This window comes from Penicillium griseofulvum (assembly GCF_001561935.1).
Source record: "Penicillium griseofulvum strain PG3 chromosome Unknown contig_91, whole genome shotgun sequence".
Classification (NCBI taxonomy): Eukaryota; Fungi; Ascomycota; class Eurotiomycetes; order Eurotiales; family Aspergillaceae; genus Penicillium; species Penicillium griseofulvum.
The window spans coordinates 764,070-788,293 of NW_024467450.1; the positions used below are offsets into that span (position 1 = coordinate 764,070).

The 24,224-nt window shown below is 48.5% G+C and overlaps 7 protein-coding genes across 7 annotated transcripts; 5 read left to right on the top strand and 2 right to left on the bottom strand.

Moving 5' to 3' along the window:
• Positions 1 to 412: 412 nt before the first annotated feature.
• pmr1 (Ca(2+)/Mn(2+)-transporting P-type ATPase PMR1) lies at positions 413 to 3,670 on the bottom strand (the record flags this gene model as incomplete). The annotated part of the gene is made up of 3 exons (XM_040794309.1): positions 413 to 987; positions 1,043 to 3,539; positions 3,641 to 3,670. 3 exons carry the CDS (start codon positions 3,668 to 3,670, stop codon positions 413 to 415), a joined length of 3,102 nt encoding a protein of 1,033 aa, XP_040649559.1.
• Positions 3,671 to 4,774: 1,104 nt separating this feature from the next.
• Positions 4,775 to 6,588, top strand: PGRI_065960 (kleisin alpha; the record flags this gene model as incomplete). Its single annotated transcript, XM_040794310.1, has 2 exons — positions 4,775 to 5,038; positions 5,092 to 6,588. The coding sequence occupies 2 exons, from the start codon at positions 4,775 to 4,777 to the stop codon at positions 6,586 to 6,588; spliced, it is 1,761 nt and encodes a 586-aa protein (XP_040649560.1).
• Positions 6,589 to 10,334: 3,746 nt separating this feature from the next.
• On the top strand, positions 10,335 to 12,593 carry PGRI_065970 (Zn(II)2Cys6 transcription factor domain-containing protein; the record flags this gene model as incomplete). The annotated part of the gene is made up of 3 exons (XM_040794311.1): positions 10,335 to 10,560; positions 10,622 to 12,513; positions 12,576 to 12,593. The coding sequence occupies 3 exons, from the start codon at positions 10,335 to 10,337 to the stop codon at positions 12,591 to 12,593; spliced, it is 2,136 nt and encodes a 711-aa protein (XP_040649561.1).
• A 644-nt stretch (positions 12,594 to 13,237) lies between these two features.
• fmn1 (riboflavin kinase) lies at positions 13,238 to 15,997 on the top strand (the record flags this gene model as incomplete). Its single annotated transcript, XM_040794312.1, has 6 exons — positions 13,238 to 13,354; positions 13,455 to 13,661; positions 13,754 to 14,037; positions 14,364 to 14,803; positions 14,914 to 15,600; positions 15,657 to 15,997. 6 exons carry the CDS (start codon positions 13,238 to 13,240, stop codon positions 15,995 to 15,997), a joined length of 2,076 nt encoding a protein of 691 aa, XP_040649562.1.
• Positions 15,998 to 16,796: 799 nt separating this feature from the next.
• On the top strand, positions 16,797 to 18,837 carry PGRI_065990 (uncharacterized protein; the record flags this gene model as incomplete). The annotated part of the gene is made up of 11 exons (XM_040794313.1): positions 16,797 to 16,830; positions 17,085 to 17,191; positions 17,245 to 17,380; positions 17,436 to 17,517; positions 17,565 to 17,792; positions 17,842 to 17,923; positions 17,987 to 18,047; positions 18,103 to 18,191; positions 18,243 to 18,326; positions 18,385 to 18,448; positions 18,512 to 18,837. The coding sequence occupies 11 exons, from the start codon at positions 16,797 to 16,799 to the stop codon at positions 18,835 to 18,837; spliced, it is 1,293 nt and encodes a 430-aa protein (XP_040649563.1).
• Positions 18,838 to 19,292: 455 nt separating this feature from the next.
• Positions 19,293 to 22,038, bottom strand: PGRI_066000 (pseudouridine-5'-phosphate glycosidase/carbohydrate kinase family protein; the record flags this gene model as incomplete). Its single annotated transcript, XM_040794314.1, has 7 exons — positions 19,293 to 20,616; positions 20,688 to 20,988; positions 21,041 to 21,271; positions 21,329 to 21,370; positions 21,424 to 21,523; positions 21,573 to 21,781; positions 21,861 to 22,038. 7 exons carry the CDS (start codon positions 22,036 to 22,038, stop codon positions 19,293 to 19,295), a joined length of 2,385 nt encoding a protein of 794 aa, XP_040649564.1.
• Positions 22,039 to 22,339: 301 nt separating this feature from the next.
• PGRI_066010 (dolichyl-diphosphooligosaccharide--protein glycotransferase subunit OST1) lies at positions 22,340 to 24,005 on the top strand (the record flags this gene model as incomplete). The annotated part of the gene is made up of 3 exons (XM_040794315.1): positions 22,340 to 22,680; positions 22,782 to 23,823; positions 23,880 to 24,005. 3 exons carry the CDS (start codon positions 22,340 to 22,342, stop codon positions 24,003 to 24,005), a joined length of 1,509 nt encoding a protein of 502 aa, XP_040649565.1.
• Between the last annotated feature and the right edge of the window lie 219 nt (positions 24,006 to 24,224).

A 24,224-nucleotide genomic window follows, 5' to 3' on the forward strand; every position in this document is an offset into this window, starting at 1 on the left:
AACAAAGCCCTTATTGCCCACACAGCAACAGAAAGAGCAAGCCACTCCCAATGAACGGAGGCAAATGAGACAGCGATTTTAGTGTGCCTTTTCACAGCGGAACCACCTGGTTGGGAGTCAACATCACGAATAAATATAGTGCTTGGCCTAGGGCAAAAGTTAGCTGATCATTGTTTTGGCAATTGGTTTCCTAAATATCCAAAAGACATCTGAAAAACTACCAAAGACCACCAAAAAAATAATTAAGTGATAAGGCCGTTGGGACCACACAACATGTATGCCGACAACTGACAATTCTATTATGTATATGGGGGATATCAATCCAAATATGATAAACTACACACGCCTATATCATGGACACCTCTAAAATCGTAACAGGCAATCCGAACCGTACACTTGCTGCGTCGGTAAATCAGACATTGACGCTATAACCGGAACCCATCCCACGCCGACGTCGGATCGCATGCAGATACTTGCGGGCTTCATCCGCCCAGAACACTGAACTAGCAATGCAGACCAGCTTGACCAAGGACCCGAAGCTGAGAGACTCCGTCTGGAAGATGCGCTGCAGGAATGGCAGGTAGATCACGCAGGCCTGGCCGGCCAAGGAGCCGAGGACAGCGTAATTGAACATTTTGTTTCCAAACAGCGGCATTTCACCGCGAAGCACGGATTTGCTCTCACTGCGGCAGGTCAATGCGTTGAACATGTCGAATAGAACGAAGCAGGTGAATGTCATGGTGGTGTCGTGCGCGGTGACGATGCGTGAGCGCTTGGCGATTGGGCTGCCGTCGGTGATATCACCCATTTCACTGATGTAAATTGACAATGTACCGACCATGATGATCATGGCTGAGGTGAGAACGCGCTGGATTAAGGGTTTTGTCAGAACACGGGCTGTCTTGGGTCGTGGTGGGCGGTTCATGATGGTAGGGTCGACAGGCTCGACGCCTAGGGACTGGGCGGGCGGGCCATCCATGAGAATATCTGTAATGACTGTTAGAGAGACACAGGAGATGGACTCGGATACAGGAGTACTCACTGATCCACAAAATCTGCATAGCATTCAGCGGATTCTTGAAGCCAAGAGTGGTGCTCAGCAGTACAAGACTGAGTGCAGCCACACTGGTGCTAAGCTGGAACGTAATGAAGTTCTGGATGTTGTAGAAGATGCCCTTGCCCTGTTCAATTGCCCGCAAGATAGTCGAGAAATCGTCGTCCGTCAGAATCATGTCCGCTGCCTCCTTGGCAACATCGGTGCCAAGCTTGCCCATAGAAATACCTATGTCGGCTTTCTTCAGAGCGGGCGCATCGTTAACACCATCACCGGTCATGGCAACTACGTCACCGCGGGCTTGAAGTGCTGTGACAATCTTCATCTTGTGATCTGGGCTTGTACGGGCAAATATAGATACTGTTGAGATTGCCTGGGCAAGTTCGGCAGCAGTCATGTGGTCGAGTTCATCACCTCGGATGACCGAACGTGCATGGGGGGAATCGTTGACGGGCATCCCTAGCTTCTTCGCAATGGCCACAGCTGTTGTCTCGGCGTCGCCAGTAATCATGATGACTCTGACGCCACCAGACATCAAGCGTCGAATGGATTTGTGCACATCTTTACGTGGCGGGTCGTTCATACCCATCAACCCAGCAAAGACTAAGCCGTTATACCGCTCGTCATCATCACCCTGAATGATTTTCGGAGACGACCGACTGCCAAAGCCTCTGCCACCTCTAGACATATCACGAACAACTCCACTGCCGAAAGCGAGGACTCTAAGACCATCTGATGCCATATGCTCTGCTGCTTCCCGGATAATTTTGCGACGGGGCTCGTCTAGAATTACTTCTCGACCATCCTTGGTGAGATAGGTATCCGATCGTGCCAGGACCTGTTCGAGAGCACCCTTTATATAGGCAACATGGGAGCCTCCGTTTGAAGCACCGGAGCCGCCGATAACAACACCCATCCATTTCCGCTCGGAGCTGAACGGGGTCTCATGGACGCGAGCACTGATACGATCGCGAACATCATCTTCTCCCAAGGTATCCATTAAATCCAGGATTGCCACATCCGTGGGTTGACCTACCCACCGACTCTTGGCAGCAGCCGAGTCACTGTTGATGGTTGAAGAAAGTACTGCTGCAGAAGATGCGCTGGCCGGCGAGTTTGCATGCATACGCGACAAACGGGAGTTGTTTGCAATATTACCAACGCGAAGGATTGTCTGCGCTGCAGGGCCAGGAGGCACCACAGAAGTCATTTCTCTTTGCACTTCGAACGGTTCTGGGCAGTCAAAATGCCACATTTTGGTAACTGTCATGTGGTTGAGGGTAAGAGTGCCGGTCTTATCTGAGCAGACGACATTGACAGAACCAAGAGTTTCAACACTGGGAAGTCTTCGCATGATGGCCCCCCTCTTAGCCATGCGTAGGACGCCAAGAGCGAGCGTGACAGTGACAATGATAGGCAAGCCTTCTGGGATTGCTGCGACGGCCAGCGAAACACCGATTGTGAACATTTCAAGAATCTTACGGCCTTGAATAAGGCCAATAACCACGATCAATCCTATAACACCAAAGGAGATATAACTTAGCTCCTGACCCAAACGATCCATAGACAGTTGCAATGGTGTTCGAGGGCTCTCAATTTCTTGTAGCGAAGCCGAGATACTGCCAAACTCTGTCTTGGCACCGGTCGAGATCACGATGCCTTGGCCGTAACCTGAGCGGACTAGTGTGCCCATGAACGCAACGTTGTGTTGCTCGTTCAACCGAATGTCAGCACCAACAGCACCGCTGGCCGGTGCATCATAGAACGGGGATCGAGGGGGTTCTATTTTTTTTGACCCTGGAGCGGCCCCGCCAGATGTGCTGCGTAGGGCTTCCGCATACTTCACTACAGGTTCGTTCTCTCCAGTCAAGTTCGACTCGTCAATGCTAAGATGTGTTGCAGCAGTGATTCGAATATCGGCGGGAATACGGTCTCCGGTAGTGAAAAGAACCAAATCTCCGGGCACAAGCTCGTTCGCGGGGACGGTTGATGAAGCCTTGACCGCGGCAGACGCCGAGCCTGGGCTTTTGATTCGGATTTCGTCCAATTCCATGCCTGGATCCAGGGGTGGCGTACCGCCATTCTCAGCTCTCGCAGAGGAAGTATTTGGAACGTCACGAATCAAATGGGCATAATGGGGTACAAGCCGGCTCAATGCTTCTAATGACTTCTCTGACCGATACTCTTGAACAAAGCCAACAGTCACAACAATTGTTACCGCAAGAGTAATGCTGATGGCATCGTCATAGTTGCCCATCACAAAAGATATTCCAGCAGAGCCGAGAAGGAGGAGAATCAGCGGCTCCTTGAATTGTTTGAGGAACCGCAGCCAGAGGGGTTCCGGCTCATCATGGGGAAGCTCGTTCGGTCCATCTCTTGCCAAGCGTATCTCCGCCTCGGCGGGTGTCAAGCCGTGTAAAAGGGAGGTTCGTAGTCGCTCGGCAGTTTCATGAGGCTCGAGCCACGAATATGTTGAGGTGGATGCCTGGAAGAAAAGAAGACCGTACATTAGAATCAATTGTCTAACGGCGCCAAGAAGTGGGAGAAGGAGATAGCGCGCGTGGTGCATGAATCAATTATACTTACCGACGGTGGAGCATTTGACCGTCCTGTCATAGGTGTTGTGGAAGGAGGTTGCAGAAAGTCGACGTTTGATGCATTATGCAACGGCAATGAAGGTGTTGCGGACCTTGACATTGCTCATGCTTTGAAGAATGGATTATTAAGGAGGACAAAATAGGACTCTAGATATGTCGGGAAGTAACTTTCATCCCGTCACGACAAGAATTGAGTATGCTTCGATAATTCACGTTAGATGCGATCTGGCAGCAGCTGCACACGGAGGCTAGACTAACTGTTGGATTTGCGGAGTTGGCGCAAGTGGGTCGACGACAAACAAGGGACTGGTAGATGGCTTAACACCAAAAAGATCCAATTCGCTCGCAAAAAAGGCCTTTTTGCTATAATCCGAAACCTCAAAATAATCCCATTCAGAGCATTGAGTCCACTCAGAAGAGGCTAAGTCCCATGATAGGTGATGCTTTACCCGTTGTGGCTTAGTTATGCCCGGTAGGGAGTTTATCCGACACTACATTTAGACTAGTGCAAAATATCACGTGTAAGGCAGAGTATTTGATGTACTCCATAACAATGATCAGTTACAGGAGTATTTTGTTGGTTTTTCTAGAATACTCTTTGGAGGCCACTTTGGTGTCTTATTTCTTTCTCTACTTAGATACTAAGCTCCATTGTTTTTTTAACTACCGAGAAATAGTCACTGTTGTGATACTTCGTACAGAGCTTCTGTACTCCTTTGTGTACCTTTCACGTGACTCGACATTCCCAGCCCCCTCAATTACATCAGCAAAAATCCCGCCCAGGCCACTGCCGCCTGATATTCCCACCGACGCGCATCTTCCGTTCCTCCTTGGTTTCTCAGCCAACTCCAAGATATCCCTCGCGCGCACATACCCTCCCCATCTTCATCGTCTTCGATGTCTTGAATTCACGCGATCCAGTGATAAACCTTTTATCCTTTAGACACATATCTACCTTTTTATACAATTATCGAGTGCGAACTACCGCACAAGTCATTGTTTTCCCGGCTTCAGCGCGTCGCCCTTCTGCACCTCACCCCCGCGCCGGGCGGGTCTTTTACCCTATCGAATTTGGTTAATAAAATTTTGTCGTTGTAAAGTATCTTGTTACGACAAACACACCATGTTCTATTCCGAGACCCTCTTGTCGAAAACCGGGCCGTTGGCTCGCGTTTGGTTGTCGGCTAATATCGAACGCAAACTTTCGAAGTCGCATATTCTGCAGTCAGATATCGAGAGCAGTGTCAATGCTATTGTTGATCAGGGCCAAGCCCCTATGGCTCTGCGACTGAGTGGCCAATTGCTGCTGGGTGTGGTTCGAATTTACAGCCGCAAGGCTCGCTACCTCCTCGATGATTGCAACGAAGCTCTAATGAAAATCAAAATGGTATGCACTCTTTTCAATCAATGGTGATCTAATCCAGTCTAATCATATATCAGGCTTTCCGTCTCACAAACAACAATGATTTGACTTCGACTGTCGTCGCCCCAGGTGGCATTACTCTTCCCGATGTGCTCACTGAATCTGATCTTTTTACCAACATTGATACGTCTCTGCTCTTCCCCCAAACCCTCGATCTGGAGCCTGCTGCCAAGCGCCCTGGTGGTATGGATTTTGGAAGCCAATTCCTCCCAGACAGCAGCTTCCGCCGCTCTGTTTCTCAGGAACCTGCCCGCCTTGAAGACCCTTCCCTTGTTGATCTTGACTTGGGTGAGGAATTGCCTCTTGGAAATGACCCGACTATGGAAATTGGTCGAGATGCTCCTGCTCCTCGTCCCGTGGAGGAAGATCTCTACGATGACGTCCCGAAGTTCAACGACGACGATGATTTGGGACTGGACCTTGGAGATGATGACGCTCTCGACAAGATGGATCTTGGCAATGATGCCCACGACAATCTGAATGACCTACTCCCAGATGTCCCCATGGACTTCAACAACGATGACGATTTTGGTGGTGGCGAGACACCCCGCGCTGCCGACAACCGATTTGAACGTGACTCCGAAAGCCCCCTTTCTGATGCTGGATCTGATCAGATGAATCAGCTGGAAGAAGAATTTAACCGAGATGTATCTGCAACCCCCGATGCCGTTAGCGCCCAGCAGGGTCAGCGCACCAAGCGCCAGAAGCTTATGGGACTCGACAAGGAAGTCGCAATCTCCAGCTCTAAGATTAAGGACCAGCAGAATGATCGTTCTGCAATTTTGAAGCCTGCATCATTCCTGCCTCGTGACCCCGTCCTGCTCACCCTCATGACCAGACAGCAGAATGGCAACTTTGTGTCCAGTGTGTTTGGCGAGGACCGTGGACGCGGATGGGCACCAGAACTGCGCGGCATGCTCTCTTTGGATTCCGTTAAGAAGGCCGGTGAGCTGAAGCGCAAGCGCGATAGTGGCATTTCTGATATGGATGTGGCTGCCGTCGACGTTCCTGCCCTGGAGCTTGGTGAAGAGGAAGCTATCGTCCCAATTGACGAGGGCATCGCTCTCGATACGACTATGAACCAGCGCTCTGAGATCCAATTCCCTGGAGATGATGAAGATCACGTCTTGCATCTGAGTGAAGACGAAGGCATGAACCAGCCCATGGACGAGCTGGACGATACTATTGCGCACACTGTGGATACTGAGCCAGTCTCAATGGGCACCAAGCACGCTGTGCACATTCTCCGTGAGAAGCTTGGTAGCTCAGCCACCCAGCAGAAGAAGAGCGTGTTGTTCCAGGATCTCCTTCCCGAGCAGCGGTCCAGCAAGGCCGATGCCACCAAGATGTTCTTCGAAGTTTTGGTGCTGGCCACGAAAGATGCTGTCAAGGTTGATCAGGGCGCCAAGTCTATTGGTGGTCCTCTCAAGATCGCTGGCAAGCAGGCACTCTGGGGCTCTTGGGCCGAGGAGAACGCTTCTAGTGCCATGAGCCAGCTCAGTCAGGCTCTGTAGAGGATGTGTCCTCTTGACCAAAATTTCTGGGTTCTATTGGCGCATCTTTCTCTTCTTGTATAGCTCAACTTTGGGATGGTTCCGTGGAATATCTCGATTTGAGATCCGGTGTTTTCTTTGGGGATAGCGTTTAATTGAATGACTATCAGGAGTTTAGGGCTTGGAGACTTGGGACTTTGGCTATCACTTTTTGTTGGGGTTTTTGTTTGGACTACCTGGTCCATTGGAAGCGACGTTCATGAATTGTTTCTGTTGCGTAGTAGTGTTAGCTCTAGCTTAATTGAACATATCTCTCAAATATATCTTATTCTATACTTTTTGATTCAGATGTCGGAGAATTATGTATGTACCTACATGTAGGTACCGAGCTCTCTTCTGCGTACCACATGATGCATTATCAGCTCCCACGTGTTTACCAACGTTCTTGGCATCTGATAACAACCTATTCGTTGAAATATGACTATATTATATAGTAGGATGTAAGTAGAATTCTCTATGTCAAAAGCACACTTGACTCAAATGCATTGTCTGACAGTGCTTTTTCGAGTGTCGCTGGCGGTATTGTCGGTGACATGTTAATCCAGATGTTCGATGAAATGTATGGGCTAGTATTATGGCAGTGTGGCCTATGTTTCCTTGGTATGTTTGTTAGAATGGTTATTGTCATTATGAAAGATCCGATATGGTGCCGAAACTACGTTAGCTTGGAATAGAATCATGAGAAAGCCATGAACAAGGTCGATGACTTCCAGCCGGGCTGTCGGCTGCCCCCTGGTAAGTTTACAAAATATTTGCCCTTGAGAATGATGGTTGACTTTGATGGAAGAGCAACGCTGGGAGGACCTTGGTTACTATAGGTCTTTTTATTTTTGCCGTAAAATCTATGGGATTGCGCCTATTACCGGCAATGCTGCTTTTGGTGCACGGTAAAATTAATCTTAGGATCTCACCTGACCGAGTGACCATCCGTTGGCCCTATAATCCCTGTCTGCCTTATGGCTCTTTTTTTTTGGCTGTATAACGCCAATAGATCGTGTCACTGCTAGGACAAATCCTGGTTTATCTTCACATTGCTGGTCTATGCATGTCAACTTTTAACGCCAGAGCCTTTCCGACCAGCTTCACTTGCTCATCTTTTGGAAGCACATTTCTACTATTTGGAATCTTAAGTAAATTTGCGTGTATGACCTCCGTGCTGTGACAAGAATTGGAAGCCCGTGCTTTGCATGAAACGCATCTTTTCAATGCGGGTCGATGCGTTGTATTTTGAACAGGCCGATCTGTAGCCCTTCCTCAATGCTTGACAGCTATATTCTTGCCTGCACACAGTTGAGACATAACGATTCTAGCTAACGGCTATGCAGTGTATAAAAACCTCGGATACCACTGGGCAACTTCCTTCTTAGCGTTCCTGACCCTTGTCATGCTTCCCACAAGTGTTGATTTTGACATACTTGATTTCCTCTTACGCTATGGCCTACCAATTTACTCCCCCTGCATTTTAAACCTCGACCAAGTCACCTCAAACATGAAAGTTTGATATCCCAGTTGCATGTGGCTCTGACGACAGGCAACTCGGCATAGGCTGTTCTGTCCACTAAAAGTTGTGCTGACGTCCATAATAGGCACCTATTCTTTCCGTATGGGAGCTAGATCCGAAGTAGGAGCCGGATTGTGCAAGCATATATGTGATTGATACTTCCGTGCACATATAATACCCCATACATCAATTTTAAGCGGGTTGATTGCCGGGTCTTCTACGAGGGTAGCCACAGATCTACCCTCGGTGTCATTGCATCTCAACAGTTTGCCAACCGGTCTCGTCTGAACACGGCATCCCATGACCATATGTTGAGAACCTTCTAGGCTGAGACGTTTGGCTACCGGGAATGATAGGTTCAGCACCTGGCCTGCAACTATAGATTAGGACCTAACGCCCTCAGCTGCTGTACCGCCTGCAGTTCAGAAGCCAATGCAGAAAACCATAGTCAATAATACGCATGATCGGCAAGGATATATACTTCATATCCTGGCTCTACTTGATTTCATCTGTAGAGATCGTGCATATTCAATGTGACCGATTCTGACGCCGAGCAGACCATGAAGCCTTTAATACTGCTATGCTTGGCATAACATAAATAAGTAGACCAAGTCTATGAATAGAGAATGGACAGGCCTAGCCCCGACTTTAATTCTCCGACGATACCCCCAGTCAGCCAGGCCAGTTGCGAAGCATACGAGCGTCATGTGGTCTTGAAATCTAGTCGGCAATCATCCCCAACAAATCCCCTGTTTTAGGTAGACATCACAATGCCGACCTCAAGAGTATAGCAAGCGTCATAGCTGAGCAATATATTGGGAGCTTTCTAGCCTCGGCACAACACACTCCGCCAGCCTCGGAATAAAACGGGACCGCCGAGGACCATAGAAAGTCTGGAGCGGGGTTTTTCGGGATTTATTCGGCTGGGGTAGAGGAATAATGACTCAATAGTAAAAAACTTGCCCAGGTCCATTCAACGTTTATGGATTAAGAGAGAAGGTAATCAAGTTGCACGTGCACAATTGCCCCCCGCGGGGTTATAGGTTGGTATGCGTCGAACCCGATCTGGTGCAGGGCTGTAATTTAACCAATCAGAGTCTATGAACGCGCTTAAATTACCTGCTGTTTCCGGTAATTTGGTGAAAGATGTAATATTGGTCACAATGAACTGTCTCAACGCCATGTACATCTAGTCCTTTCGGTTCCTATATATGAAGTATAGAAGAACAATACATGTCCATCTACTCCTAGGATTTCTAAGATTTCTGATCAGACAAGTTCTTAAAAGACATGCCCAACATGGAATTACGTTGGGTAGCAAAAAAAAAGAAAAAGAAAAAAAAAAGAAAAAAAGAAAAGAAAAGCCTCCAAATTAATTAGGTAAAATGACTGTTTACAAAGTATAGCCTTGCGCCTTTTTACAAAGCGCTAAATTTTTTTTTAAAAAAAATATTATTATTAAAAAAAATATTCCGTCACTTTTTTTTTAGTTTACAATTGGACTGTGTCGTGTTAAACTCTTTGCTTAGAAGTCACGGGAACATCAAGTTCCTCATCTTAACCTTCTCCCATATCATTTGCCTTGACTTTCGACCTTTCCTTCCCTAAGCCACCTTTCGTCTCTTTAGAGAGAAATTCACTTCCCCGCAACCGCACCTCTCCACTCCAAATTCAGCCCCGAACCGTTGAGGCATTTTCTGTTGTCAGCTTTGCGCCAATTTCTCTCCTACAATATTTCCTACAAACCACATTGAAATCCTTCAATGTGTCAGATTATCGTATATCCGTCGAATCTCCAGTCGATTGTCCCCCGTTACACCCGCGACTCGACTCCCAGTGATCCCGCTTCCGATTCCCCGCCAACTGTAGTCGCAAACGCGCGATTATAGGAACCCAGGACCGCAGACCCCCTCCGATCTTCGAGAGGTAATTTAGGTGGATTTTAAGCCTCAACGCAGACGATTAGCAATTTGCGATCGTTTTTTTTCCCTCTTTCACAAGCTAGGCTAAATCTCGTGCACGTGAATCCGCTCGCCCGCCGAGATCGAAGCGCGGATGGTATCATCGGTATTGTCGCCACCACGCTTTGTTTCTTTAGGTCCAACACAAGAAGGCACATAAAGTGGCCTACGAGGTTTTGAAACACCGATTTACCTCACTTTTGTGGAACTGTCCATAGATCATTGTTCTCGGAATACATGCCGAAATGAATATGGAAGCCAAGAACGGCTCCCCGGTTCCTGCAGAGGACTTCAGTGGGGATCGTGACTCAGCCGATATTACAGAACACGAACAAATGGACATAAAGCCCAAAACGAATGGTGATAGCAAAGCGGACCGCAAAGCAGCCAACGCCAAGGATCCCTCCCGACCGCGACGGAAGAAGGCCCGACGAGCTTGCTTTGCATGCCAACGAGCCCATTTGACTTGCGGTATGATGATAGACTGGTCCCCGCCTCTGTGGGATATCCGACTAATATGTATCGGATTTAGGCGACGAACGACCGTGTCAACGGTGCATCAAACGCGGTCTTCAAGATGCTTGCCATGATGGCGTTCGCAAGAAGGCCAAGTATCTTCATGATGCCCCCGACGGAGCGTTGATGCCAGCTGTCAGTGCTAGCAATAACACTAGTCTATACAACACCACACTGCGCAATAATATGCCTATGTCTAGAAATGGCGCAAATACTGTCAACCCCAACCAGCAACACAGCCAACAACTTGGTCAACAACATAGTCAGCAGCACAACCAACAACATAACCAACAACCGACCAACTCGACAAGTAGCAACTTTTATCCTACGCCCCAGACACAGGCAGGATCTTACAATCCCTACCAGGAATCCTCCATGAGCCAAAGCCCTTTTACCACGCAATCACCCGTTTCACCTACTTTCAACATGAAGAGCAGCACCAATGGTCGGAACCCGAGTCTTTCGTCGACCGTGAACCAGCAGCCTACTCCAAGTACTGCTCTCTCTGGGGATACAAGTCAGTCTCAGAATCCTTTTGCAGGCCCATTTTTTGATCCCAGTGATCCAGCTCTCTTCAACTTTGATCTATCGAGCATGAACTTCGAAAATCGATACGGTGCTTTGGAATTCGGTATGCTTGGACATATGGCCACCGGGGCGGCCGGTGACTCTCCAACTGATTCCGCAGGACAGCGGGGTTCGATCGGCCGCAGTGGATCAGCCCAGTTCTCCACACCAGCTCCTGGATTTGGAGAAAGCCCGGGGAATCAACCTTTCATGTTTGGCGATCCCCTCTTAAATGATTGGACGACAGGGCCGGCCTCGGGCCAGCATGTGAATGTTGGGGGGGTGTATGGTCAAAATAGCATGCTCTCCGAACACATGAAAGCAAATGCACCACATGCATTTGCGATCGAAACTGGGCCAGCAAGTTTCACTAGTCCTGGCTCGGCCACAAGCCCGAACATTACAACGGCTACATTCGATGACGGCCCATTCAACAATGTCGCTCCTGCTCCCAAGTCCAAGTCCAACAGCCTGGTGCCGAATGGGCAACGCCAGGTGGCGTCATCGTCGATCTTGAAGCACCCAAATTTGCAGGTTGGCCCTAAACGGCGTCACCGCAATCCTTCATCAATATACGAGAGTGTGAAGGAGCCGTATGCTTACACAAGTGGTTTCCACAATCTCACTGCTTTCATCCAACGTCGCTTTACGCCACAAAAGACCGTACGAATTGCCAAGGCCCTTGCGTCTATCCGACCCTCTTTTATCGCAACTACTAAGACCCTTAATCGTGATGATCTCATTTTCATGGAAAAATGCTTCCAGCGAACCCTCTGGGAGTACGAGGACTTCATCAATGCATGTGGAACACCGACCATTGTCTGCCGACGCACTGGCGAGATCGCGGCCGTGGGTAAGGAGTTCAGCATCCTGACTGGATGGAAAAAGGACGTGCTTCTAGGAAAAGAGGCAAACCTCAACGTCAACACTGGTGCGTCAGGCGTACCCCAATCTGGGACAACGTCACGCGGCAGTTTCACGCCGCGTGGCTCAACATTAGAAAATGCCAATAGTGGACGCCCCCAGCCGGTGTTTTTGGCTGAGCTCCTCGATGATGACAGCGTTGTAGAGTTCTACGAGGACTTTGCGCGTCTGGCATTCGGGGATTCTCGTGGCAGTGTCATGACTCGGTGCAAGCTGCTTAAATACAAGACCAAGGAGGATATGGAGGTTGCACAGTCCGATGATAACGGGAAATGGAACAACCATCTCCGCAAGGGTGGAATTGCTGGCGAGGCTGGCATGAACCAGCTCGGTTTCAAGGATGGAAAGGTTGATTGCGCGTACTGCTGGACAGTGAAACGCGACGTGTTCGATATCCCGATGCTCATTGTGATGAACGTAAGTGTTGAACATCACGCAACCTCCCAGAGTTGATCTCATGCTAATCTGCCATCTTCTAGTTCTTGCCATGCATCTGATATCTTTTTTTCTATTTTTTTTTCTTGCACTTGTTTCACTTACCCTTTCATACCCTTAGCAAGGCCTAATATCGGGCCTGTCTTCTTTTCTGTTGTACCTGGTACATATTTCCTGTTTTTGGGATTGTACGTTTGAGCTTTCCTTCGGACTGCTGACCGACGGAGTCTTTTCTTGTTCTCGTATATATGTTATGGTTCTTGGATTCCTCCAGTTCCAGGATTGTCGATATGCTTTGTTTTTCTTGCGGCGCTCAAAAACGGACAAAAAGATATCTCTGGGGCGGGATCGTCATTATATGAGCACAATGCCATGATATTGAGTGGGGTCACTTCTGACCTTGTTAAGCCGCCGAACCATCTAATTTTAAACATAAGCTTAATCCAACCTTAGATCCGGTGATCCCGGTTGCATGGTAATTGATGCCTGGTTTCCCAGGCGTCAAATTATCCGGCGTCCTTATCGTGATAACCCCCACCAGGGAACATTGGAAGGCTGATCCGAGGTCGTATTCAGGCACACTCGATACCAGCATCACGCCAAACCATTGCTAAATCACACAATCATACATATCAAGACGAAACTATTAGCAGATCTGTTTCTCACTATCCACACTTTACCGTACCCCCACCACACAGAATCCGCCATGGGCTCCAACAAGCCGCGCGACCCGGTAGCCGGCCCCGACGCAGGCCCGGAACCTCCTTATCCCGTACGATTGTCAGGACCAGTGATCAAGGGATTTGGCCGCGGGAGTAAGGATGTACGTGCATGAATATAAGAAGGCAACCTAGCTGTTATAATCGGACAACCCAACGGGCACAACGGACTTATGACTGACTTGCTCTCCCTAATGGTTACAGCTCGGAATCCCCACCGCCAATATCCCCGCCGATGACCTGTCCGAGAAGCACCCAGAGCTCACAAGCGGTGTCTACTACGGCGTTGTAGCGCTCGACCCTAAAACATACCAACATGAATCATCCAAGGGCACATCTACTGCGGTGGTTTTGCCTGCTGTGTTGAGTATTGGCTATAACCCTTTCTATAAGAATACTGTGCGATCTGTGGTATGTGATACATAAGAATCTAGACAAAATGCTATCGACTGTTGAGACCGCATTTTGGTGGGGTTACAGACTAACGCAGTTACTCACTTCAGGAAATCCATATCATGCCCGCTCTCACGGAACCCTCGCCCACAGCTGCGGGGCAAGAAGGTCAGACCAAGTTCAATCGTCTACCAGACTTCTATAAAACGCGACTCAACCTGCTGATTTTGGGTTATATCCGGCCTGAGTTTGATTATGTCTCGCTCGAGGCATTGGTGGAGGATATTCGGGTGGATTGTGAGGTTGCACGGGAGAGTCTGCTGCGCGAGGCTTACAGATGCTATCTTGTGGACAGCGATAAAACATCTGGGAAAGTCAGCGAGGATCGTCGGTGGTTGGTGAGCTTTGATTAAGTGGGGTTAGATATTGGCATTCGGGGTTGAGATGATTATACTGCATTGCTATTATTTATAGCGCAGATCATTTCTCTGTATAGACATAGAAGAGGGATCCTTTTGTTGACTTGCCATATCAGATTCTATAGATGCATTGCCCAGGTGCATGAAGATTGTGCAGCCCTATCTTATCGCGGAATGCAACGTCGACGACGTCACCGAAGCATTGGCGTCCGCTCGGCATTCATTTTCACGTCTTGACATATGTAATACCAAGAACAGGAACCCGAGCGTTCCGAATTTGAAGCAGGTGTCATATAAACAGGGCCATATATCCCCCCAAAGTCCCAATATACGGCTCATCCAATCAATTAGACCACATTCAGACTATGGTCAACATATTCCAACGCCTCACTCGACGCCGAGCACCAAGCTCCGGTAGTAAACCACAAGACCAAGGCGGAGATACTACGGGCCCGAATTCCACGGAATCCCATCCACACGGATTACATCGGGCAGTGAGCACGAGCTCCGGGAAACGCAGCTGGCGATATGAGGAGCCAACCCCCCGACATCTCTTCCTAGTCTCCGACACTGCGGAGTTTGACACCCATGTAGTCCACCGCTTCCAGGCCGAAGGATTTGACGTGATGTATATCCCATTCCTCGGCACCGGGGATGAAGATAAGGACCGAAAAGCGCTGGAGAATGCGGTGCACGAGCGAGAAGACGAACTCGAGAATGGAGAGCGGTATGCGATCGTCGGTACGTCTTCTATTCGACTTTCCTTATCTCTATATACATGTTTAGCCATCCGAAGCACGCACCTTAGCCATGGCAGATATAGAAACCCCCCAGCTAACCATATATCCTAGCATACCATCGGCCTGCCTACCTCCTCCTAGCATCACACCACACAGTATCCAGCAATACAAACCCATTCCCACACCTATGTGCCTTTATAGCCTACTATCCTATCCCCTCATCCGACGAATTCACCTACAGACAAAGAGAAGACTGCTCGCCACCAGGCTGCTCAGACACAGGTTCAATCTTCGGCCCGGACTCCAAATTAACTTATCTCCCAATCCAAGTCCATGTCCCAGGACCACGAGTCCAGCCCTGCGCACTGTGGCCGTGGATAAGTCTCAGTGCCTCAGAAGGCGATGTCACCTACAAGAAAAAACACCGGTGCTACGTGTACGCATACCCGGGGTCCAAAGCCGGGTTCGCAGAGCGGGAAGTTGCAGAGGAGAAAGAAGGAGAGGTGGATGTGGACTTGAATGCTGATGATGAGATTGGCTCGCAACTGGCGTGGAGTCGGGTGATGGCATGTCTGCGCCGCTCGTTCAATATCGGGAGTCATTGGCCTGTTGTTGATATCGAGACTATATGGGAAGAGTACTGGGATAGTGTGGTTGGGGAGCTGGAGACACGGAAACGGAATCGCAGTTGTGGTTCTGAGTCGACGGTTGGGATGTTGACTGGTCATGGCCATTATGGGGAGATAGAGTGTCCTGCTGGTGCGGTTTTTGTGAAGTGTATTCCTACTCAGGCTGGGGGTGAGTTTATTTTCCCCTTTCTATTTTCTATTGTGTGGTTTACTGATATATTTCAGGCTCTGATATCTCAAGCTTGAAAGATTTCTTTGCTCATGTGTATATTCCTGCTGGACCAGTTGATCAGCATGTCCGTCTCTTGTCGCGCACTGTAGGTGCTGACCGCATCGTGGATGAGATGTTGTTTTCATGTCGGCATACTGCTGAGATTCCTTGGCTATTACCTGGTGTTGAGCCGACGGGTCGAGATATTAAGGTCATTGTCGTTGTGGTGGCAAGCTTCAGTGCTGGTCAGATTACACGCCAGAGTCTTTACTGGGATCAAGCCGGTGTGCTTGTGCAGGCTGGATTGTTGGATCCGGGACTTGTGCCGTCATCGAAAGCTGTCGAAGACCATTGAGTGTTGTGTGATGTTTTAGTCTTAGGTTTCTCTACTTTATAGATGATTGTATAGAGGTTAATACCCACATATATAGTGTATTGGGTAACAGCGCTCATTCTGCACTGTCCTTACCTGTTCTTTCTGTGTCTTTGAAGTTCGGGTATATAATCATTTTAGCAATAGAGGTTTATAAGTTAAAACCAGCTCAGTGCTTGAGAGATGAAGACGGAACTAAACCAACCGGGAGAAAGACTACTGAAAAGGCAGCGTTTTAGACCCCCGAGGCCCAAGGCATCTCAACAGATCTCATCCATATTCTATCTCAGCGTGTCTTAGAGACATAAAGTTGGACATTTCCAATCGTCCCTTTCTGCTGCAACCCTTCCAACTCAATAGAGTAGGCAGACGTGTTCTTGTCCCAGTCTCTAACCTCGTAGACGTTCCAATATAGTGCACGGGTATACCTATTGATCTACCTAAGTATACCTTGTATAGTATAGAGGGGAGATTATACAAGATAGACCGCCTTTCCTTTCATGTTTGTCGCTCTAGACCATGGGTTATTTGGCTAATGATTGCTTTACACGTAGTATTGTGTAGCTCACATTGCGATGCAGATTTGATATCATTGACAATATGTAGGAACTAATAGGCCCTTATAGACTAATGACGGTGTGGATATGTCGGTGTTAATAAATTGATACAAGTTTACCTATAAGTTTAAGAGAGAAGAACTTTCTTTTCCACATTCTGGCAATCTTCGTCCAGGGGAAGAAAAAATCTTTGTTTGCTCTCGAGTATTCACTCAAACTGGAAAATGGCCGGTCAAACCAAAGTTCCATTTGTTGGGGGTATGACTTTGGGCCAAGGGTAAGCATATCAAGAGAAACTTCTACAGAATGGAGTTGACCATACGGAATCATCTATAGATATAATTCCTACCTACAGACGAATTGCATGCATGCTGCCGTGGAGGTCGAGGTAGAAGACAACGACAACCCGTCACTGCATCAAGAGTATCAATCATACGAGATTAAAGAAAACAAGTATTATCATCACAGCTTTAGGAGCCTTGAAAAATTGAACAAAATACTAATATTGACAGTGAGCTTCTGCGGGAACTCGACATCAGTGCCGGTGCGAGCATCTCAGATATGGGAAAAAAAGGCGGCCGAACTCAACCTTGACTTCAATTTTCTCAATCGAACAGAGGTTAGAACTCTCGTCCAATTTGAACTTAGAATTCCTTATGAAATAAATATTAGATCAAGCAAAGTCTGCTCACCTATCTTGTCAAAGTGGATATCCAGCGACAGCCGAGCGTTGCAACCAAGTACAATTTCAACTGGGAACCTTCCTCTTCTGATTCTCAGGGCAAATATGGTGACCGCTTTATTTCCAGTAAACCATCTCCATTGGAAAAAAATTCTCCCATGCGATGACTGACACAGGTCAGACTTCATTGAGGGCGGAGCGCTCTTTGCTCGAGTTTCCATCTTGACCAATGAGAAGTCAAGTTTATACGAGCTTAAACAAGCGTGAGTTTGGAGACTGTGAGGCAAGACAAATACTAACATATATAAAGAGCTAAAGTAGTCTTCACTGCCTACGGTGCCAAAGTGGAACTCAATGACGATATGAAAGCGAAGATTGCGATGATACAGAATACCTCCGAAGTTAAGATTTACTTATACTACGCTGGAACGCCTGTCAAGGTTGAAGCGGTCGATGGTGCACAGAATGACCTGACACGTCTCAAAGAGATTGCCGATTCTTTTTCCAACAATGCCTCAACCCATAAGTACAAACGATTGTGAGTACAGATATTCTGCAGCTGGTAAACTTTGCTAAATATATTATAGTGCGCTGTTGGAAAGATATACCAATATTTTCAACTTCAAAGATGAGTTCACGCCACTTGACTACGAGGATGCTAAAACAAGGGTACGTGTTTCAACGAGTTCGGCTTTTAAACCGTTTTTCACTGACATCTGACTGGGCATAAAGAGCTGGACTGTCTTCACTGATTTTGTCGAGTATTCAGCTATTCAGGAAATGATTCGAGCAAGTATGATAATACCAATCTCACGGGCACCGGGTATTCAGCTAAACTTCATATTTAGTCGATTCGGGTAATTATACGAATGGTAGAAGCGACCGCGACAGGCTGGATGAAAAAGCCAGCACCCAACTGCAGGAATTTAGAGACTGGGTACGTGTCGGAATTATTGTTATTGAAAGGCGATTCTAATTGAGCCTTTAGGTAAAAGACGTGGCTAAAGAGCCTGAAAAGTGCAAGTCGCTGCCTCCGGTCCCTTATCCTTCAGAGTTCCAAACCGAAGTCTTGGTAAGTATTCAAAGAATCAAGATGATGGGTTGGTTCTATGCTAATATGAATTTCCCAGCTTGCGCTCAAGACAACAAAGTACATCGCTCAGACAATTCACCTAAACAACAAGAAAACCCACTGTAAGATACTCTCTTTTTGTTTACCGAGGTGTTCATGACCTACAAACACGTTTCTTACAAAAGCAGTCATTGATGACCATAAACACGACAATGCCGAGGAGCTGTTCAGTTTCAAAGCCTATGATTTTGGACAAGCCTTAGGAACCAGCAAGATCATCTTTGGTAAAAATAGTGAAGGAGATAGCTATATCTGTATGATGGGAAGAGAATCCATCACTGCTGGCTATAAGCAGATATGCGAGCTGTGGGGGTTCGAAAAGAAGTTGGAGAAGCTTGTTGATAAAAAAGTGGGCGTCTATCCTATTGTTGGAATGGGAACTATAGAGTTGGAGCTGGAGGATGCAACACCGCGTAAAGATGATGACTACAGCTTTTATGTTAAAACCTGATGTGGTTGAGATGGTAGGTAGAAGATAGTCCTTCGTCATTGACAGCTGACGCGGAGGTCGAGGAATTCAATCTCTTTTTCGGGTTTCGTTTAAAAAAAGGAAATCTAAGAAATCTATTTTCTTTGTTAACCTGTGAATAGAGTGATCTTGTACCCAAGCATTTGTATTGAATTATGCCTTTCTATGCTCATTCAACTTCAGGAATCGTCCATGAAGAGCTACCCTTCCTGAGCTAGGGTTAACTATATAAAGTAAGTGGCCGAGGCTGGAGCTAGGCCCCGGAGCTGATCCGAGCCCAATCTTCAATCACATCACCCTATCACCTGCTCTTTGATAATCTCAAGCTGATAGAAGGTGTTTCGGAAGTGGCGTTGACCAGTTAGTCCCAAGACCCTAAGGTAACCACTTGATATAGAGAGCCTCATACTTTAGGCACGTAATTAGTAACTACACTATTACAGCCCCAATAAGCCCCGCAGCTCACCCAATTCCTTGCTCACACCTCCAGCACTAGCCAATGTTTTCCGACTCGCCTCCTGGGCAATAGGAATGATATCCTCAATGCGCACGGAAGGGTCCTTGGCCAAGCCAGCCACCACAACACCTAGCAGCGTATCGCCTGCCGCATTGACACTGACGATATCATTTGCACCTAGAATAGCAGCAGGCGAGAACAGACGCATGTAAACGCCACCGAAAGCCACGTCCGAGTCAAGCGGCGCGCGAGCAATGATATACTGCGCAGACTCCGGATCCGTAAGACGGGGATCACCACGCGGCAGAAGCTGAGTAACGAGAGCACCCGCACCACCGAGCTTAGTAACAATACAGGGAATGAAAGGAAGCAGCTGAATAGTCTGCTGCGGAAGGCCCTCGTCGACGAGAGACAGCGAAGTGATTGCAATGAGACGCTCACGCGAGCCCGTTGGAGACATATTCATAGAGTTAATGATATGCCACCATCCTGCCGACTCGAAAAGAAGCGATTCCCGCGCAGCCGTGTACATAGCCGCTAGCTCGAGGCGGTTCGGACACGCAAGACTGATAGCATTATTTGGCACCGTCTGATTGGGACTGATTGTGGCGCCGGTACTGTTTGCACCGCCGAACAGACGTCGGGATTTGGCTGTCGAAACGGGCTCGAAGGCTACGCGTGCGCCGTGTTTGCGTGCCACTGCACTCCACTTGGCCATCACCTCCGGGCGCCAGTTGGCGTCGACGACGACCCAGTTTGGCTTTGTGCGTTCAAGGAGAGGTTCCCAGAAGCCGTCAAAGTCGAGCTGGGATTCGGGTAGTTCGACGATACCCATGTCGGCCATGGCTACTAGGAGGTCTTTTTTGATGTCGTTGATTGCGATGTACTGTGCTGTGCGGGTGCCTGATGTCGCTGGGAGGACTTGGATGCCTGCGGTGCTGAGGCCTTCTTTTTCAAGGGTTGATAGTGCGGCGCGGCCGCTGAGATCGTCTGCAATAACGCTGCAGAAGATGACGTCGCTGCCGACGTAGCTGGCCGCAGCCGCAACGTTATGGCCAACGCCGCCTAGGCTTTGTCCGATAATTGCTGGGTTGGATGTGTGCGGTACTGGTGCAACCTGTGTGAGTTCGTCTCCGAATGGAGTATAGTCGCAGGAAAGATCAATGGCTAGCGAGCCGGCAACCACGACGTCTGCCCTCAGCGTCGGTGTAATAGGTGCCTCTGTGCTAGCTGGTTTGGGGATATCTTCAACTTGTGAGGCAACTTGACTTGGTAGAGCTACACCTGGGATTGATGGCATGTGTCTATAGGGAAGGAGATATCGGAACTTAGCATTGATTGCATCTCGTATCTGGTATCTAGAAACAAAACTCACCGAGACCCTGTTTCGAGGTCAGATTGTTCAAGCTTGGCAAGTTCCACAGCTACTAGGGTTGCACGCTTGACATTGGACTCAATCAAGGCCCGATTAGCGACTACGCTCTTTCCACCGCTTAGTTCCTTGATCTTAGCAAGCACAAATGGCGTGTTGTCACTGCCATGGTAACCCTCTACATGGGAAAGGCGGATAGCTTCTTCAATCACAAGATCCATCTCAGCTTTGGGGACTGAGTGTTCCAGGGGGACGGGGTTGGCAAAGTGGATGCCGGAGGATACTGGAAGCTTTGATTGCGCATCTAGAAATTCTGTTAACGAGGCTGTAGCTACCGACGTATGGGGTATACTCACAAACTATGGCAGCAGCTTCAGCTTCATTTTGAATGACTCGGGGACTGCGAATACCGCTCTCTCGTGTAAAGAAAGCAGGGAAGTCAACGGGGCCGTCTCGGCCATCAGCGAATGTACCCACGCATACACCTTCGGTCTCGAGATATTCAAGCGTTCGAGGAATATCCAAGAAGCTCTTGCATCCAGAGCTAATCACCGTCACCGGGGTACGTCCGAGCTCAGTAAGATCAGCTGTAACAATTTGTCAATAATTGGGCATGCTGGTTTTGTTCCCTTGGTGCTCCCTACCAGAGATATCCATTGAGTTTTCTCCTCCACGATGCACACCACCTAGAGCAAGTCAGTGGGTTTCATTTTGATTGAACCTTGATCATTGAATTTACCTAGTCCACCAGTACCAAAGATCTTGATACCAGCCAGTTCTGACAGGATCATAGTACCGGAGATTGTAGTACCGCCGTGCATTGGCTTACCAACCATGCCCTAATATAGATCAGTTGCAGTCCTCCGAGCCATGTAAAAGCTAGCTCACCAGGCCACAGATGTATCCGAGATCTCTACGAGACACTTTCAGAGCGCTCTTATCTTGAGCTGTCGAGGCCAGCTCGATAAGCTCTTCCGTGCTCAGACCAACTTTGGCCACGCCACCAAGGATTCCTATAGTCGCAGGAACTCCACCATTGGCTCTCACAACCGACTCTAACAATGCGGCGAGAGCAATGTTATCGGGGTAAGGGAAACCTACAGCCGATCAGAGTCTTGGCTTCCCCGCTTTGGGGCGAAGTTGTTCAATCCCAGGAATGAAGACCGAAAGACTCACCATGTGTATAGATTGTGGTCTCGAGTGAGACAACCGGTTTCCCTGTAGCAACTGCCTCACGCACTTCTTCTGACACCTTAAAGAACTTGCTCTGGGCAAGCCCATGGTAACGACGAGCAGATGAAAGCGAAGCTCCTCTCAAACAGCTAGACCTCAGAGCAGCTCTAGAGGCCAGCATTGCGTGTGAGAGCATGATTATATTTTAGAAGAAGATTCAGCTACCTCTAGCCAAATCACCATGCAAAACAAATATGCAAGAAGTAAAGATGCGAGATGAGGAGAAGCTCCGGAGATCACCACTGTTATCAGTGATAAGCCGGAGTGCGCGATGTGGCCGCTTCGGCGCCCCTAGTATACAATGGGGACCACGTATCATCAGCTTCGCAAGCTTCCCAAGGTTCATCGACCTGACACAATCACAATTTAGGATTATTGAACCCTTTGAACCTCGGAGAAATTGTGTCCTCCAGGTACTCAGAATGAGGTTTTTCACCGCCACGGTGCTCGGGCTGCTCGCGCCCAGCCTGTGCGCTGCAACCAACCTTACTACGCCTAGTCGATTGGATCTTCCGTCCGGATTCAAACCTCCGCAGGTTTTCAAGAACACAAACTTGGTTCGGAATACCAATTTGGAAAAGAGCTATGTGCGGGAAACCATCAATGTTGTTGTGGAGAATGTCGACAAGCAGCCCCAGAACGACTACTACATCCCCTTCCCTGCCGAAGTGTTCGACCGCATTGCAGGCTTCGAAGTGAGGGATAAAAAGGCCTCCGAGAAGGGACGATTTGACGTGGATTATACTGAAGCTGTATCATCTGAGTGAGTACCAATTGGGAGGCCAATGGTCATGCCAGACCTCTAGCCTTGTGATGGGCGAGCTACAAACACCGTGACACCTTTCCTAACATCAATTGAAACAGCGGCAACCAGTACTTCGTCGTCCACCTTCCCGAGCCTCTGGCCCCGAAGTCGCATATTACCCTTGGAATCTCGTACTCGGTGCTTTCCTCTCTCAGCCCGCTTCCTGCAACCATTGGACAAGCAGACAAGCAATACCTCACATACTCCTTTTCCGCCTATATGCCATCTGCCTACACGACCGATACACAGAAGACCAAGTTGAAGTTTCCCAGCACCAATGTGCCGGATTACACAACCACTGATGGTCTCAAGTCCGGCTCGGACCCTGAGCGCAAGGGCGCCACATACACCTACGGCCCGTATGACACAGCTAAGGTAGCCCCGGGCACCACGTACCCAATTACCGTCCGCTATGAGTTTACTAAGCCCGTCATCACTATAAACCTTTTGGAGCGTGACTTGGAAGTCTCACACTGGGGCGGTAACCTTGCAACTGAGGAACGGTACTGGCTACGCAACAACGCCTCCGAACTGTCTAAGCAGTTCTCGCGTGTCGAATGGACCTTCGCCAACTACCAGAAAGCGCCTTCTTCGGCGGTTCGTGAGCTGACCTATCCGCTTCTGCCCGGCTCCGTCGACCCTTACTTTATTGATGATATCGGCAATGTCTCGACCAGCCGCTACCGTCCAAGCATTGGTAAGAGCGCGGGTAGCCTGGAGCTGAAGCCCCGCTACCCGATCTTCGGAGGCTGGAACTACAGTTTCCGTATTGGATGGAACAATGACCTTGCTTCGTTCCTGCGCCGTGCAGCGGGTGTCAACTCCGACTCCTATGTCCTAAAGGCCCCGCTCATTGAGGGACCTAAGATGGCCGAGGGCATCCAGTATGAGCGTGTAATTGTGCGTGTTGTGCTACCTGAAGGTGCTCACAATGTCCGCTTCGAGATCCTCGAGGGAACCAACAGCAATGGTCTTCCTGGCGTGAACCACATTCACGCTCACTTGACCTCTCTCAAGACCTACATGGATACCCTTGGCCGGACCACCTTGACCCTGGAGGTTGACAGTCTGACCGACGAAGCGCGTGACTCCAAGTTTGTGGTATGTATTAATCTATATTATCAGTTCATCTCTCAGTCATGCTAACCCACCATTAGGTTACGTACGATCACTCCATGTTCGATGCCCTGCGAAAGCCTTTCACTATCTTCGCAGGTATGCTTACAGTCTTTGTCGCTGCCTGGGGCATTGGAAAGATCGATATTAGCATCAAGAAGCGGTGAACTGCGACGGGGTCATGTCAATATCATTTTGTTACTTTTCTATAGTCGCATTGAAAGGATCTCACCAATCGACTTGTATGTTTACAATGTTTTAGTTTCACCTTCCCAAGAGTTCCTTCCGTAATCTTCAGATTTGGGCTCCTTCCTCTAGACGTACCTTCCTTAGGATACCATCGGACAATCGTAAACAAACCAAGTCGGGTACCTTGAAAGTTTCTT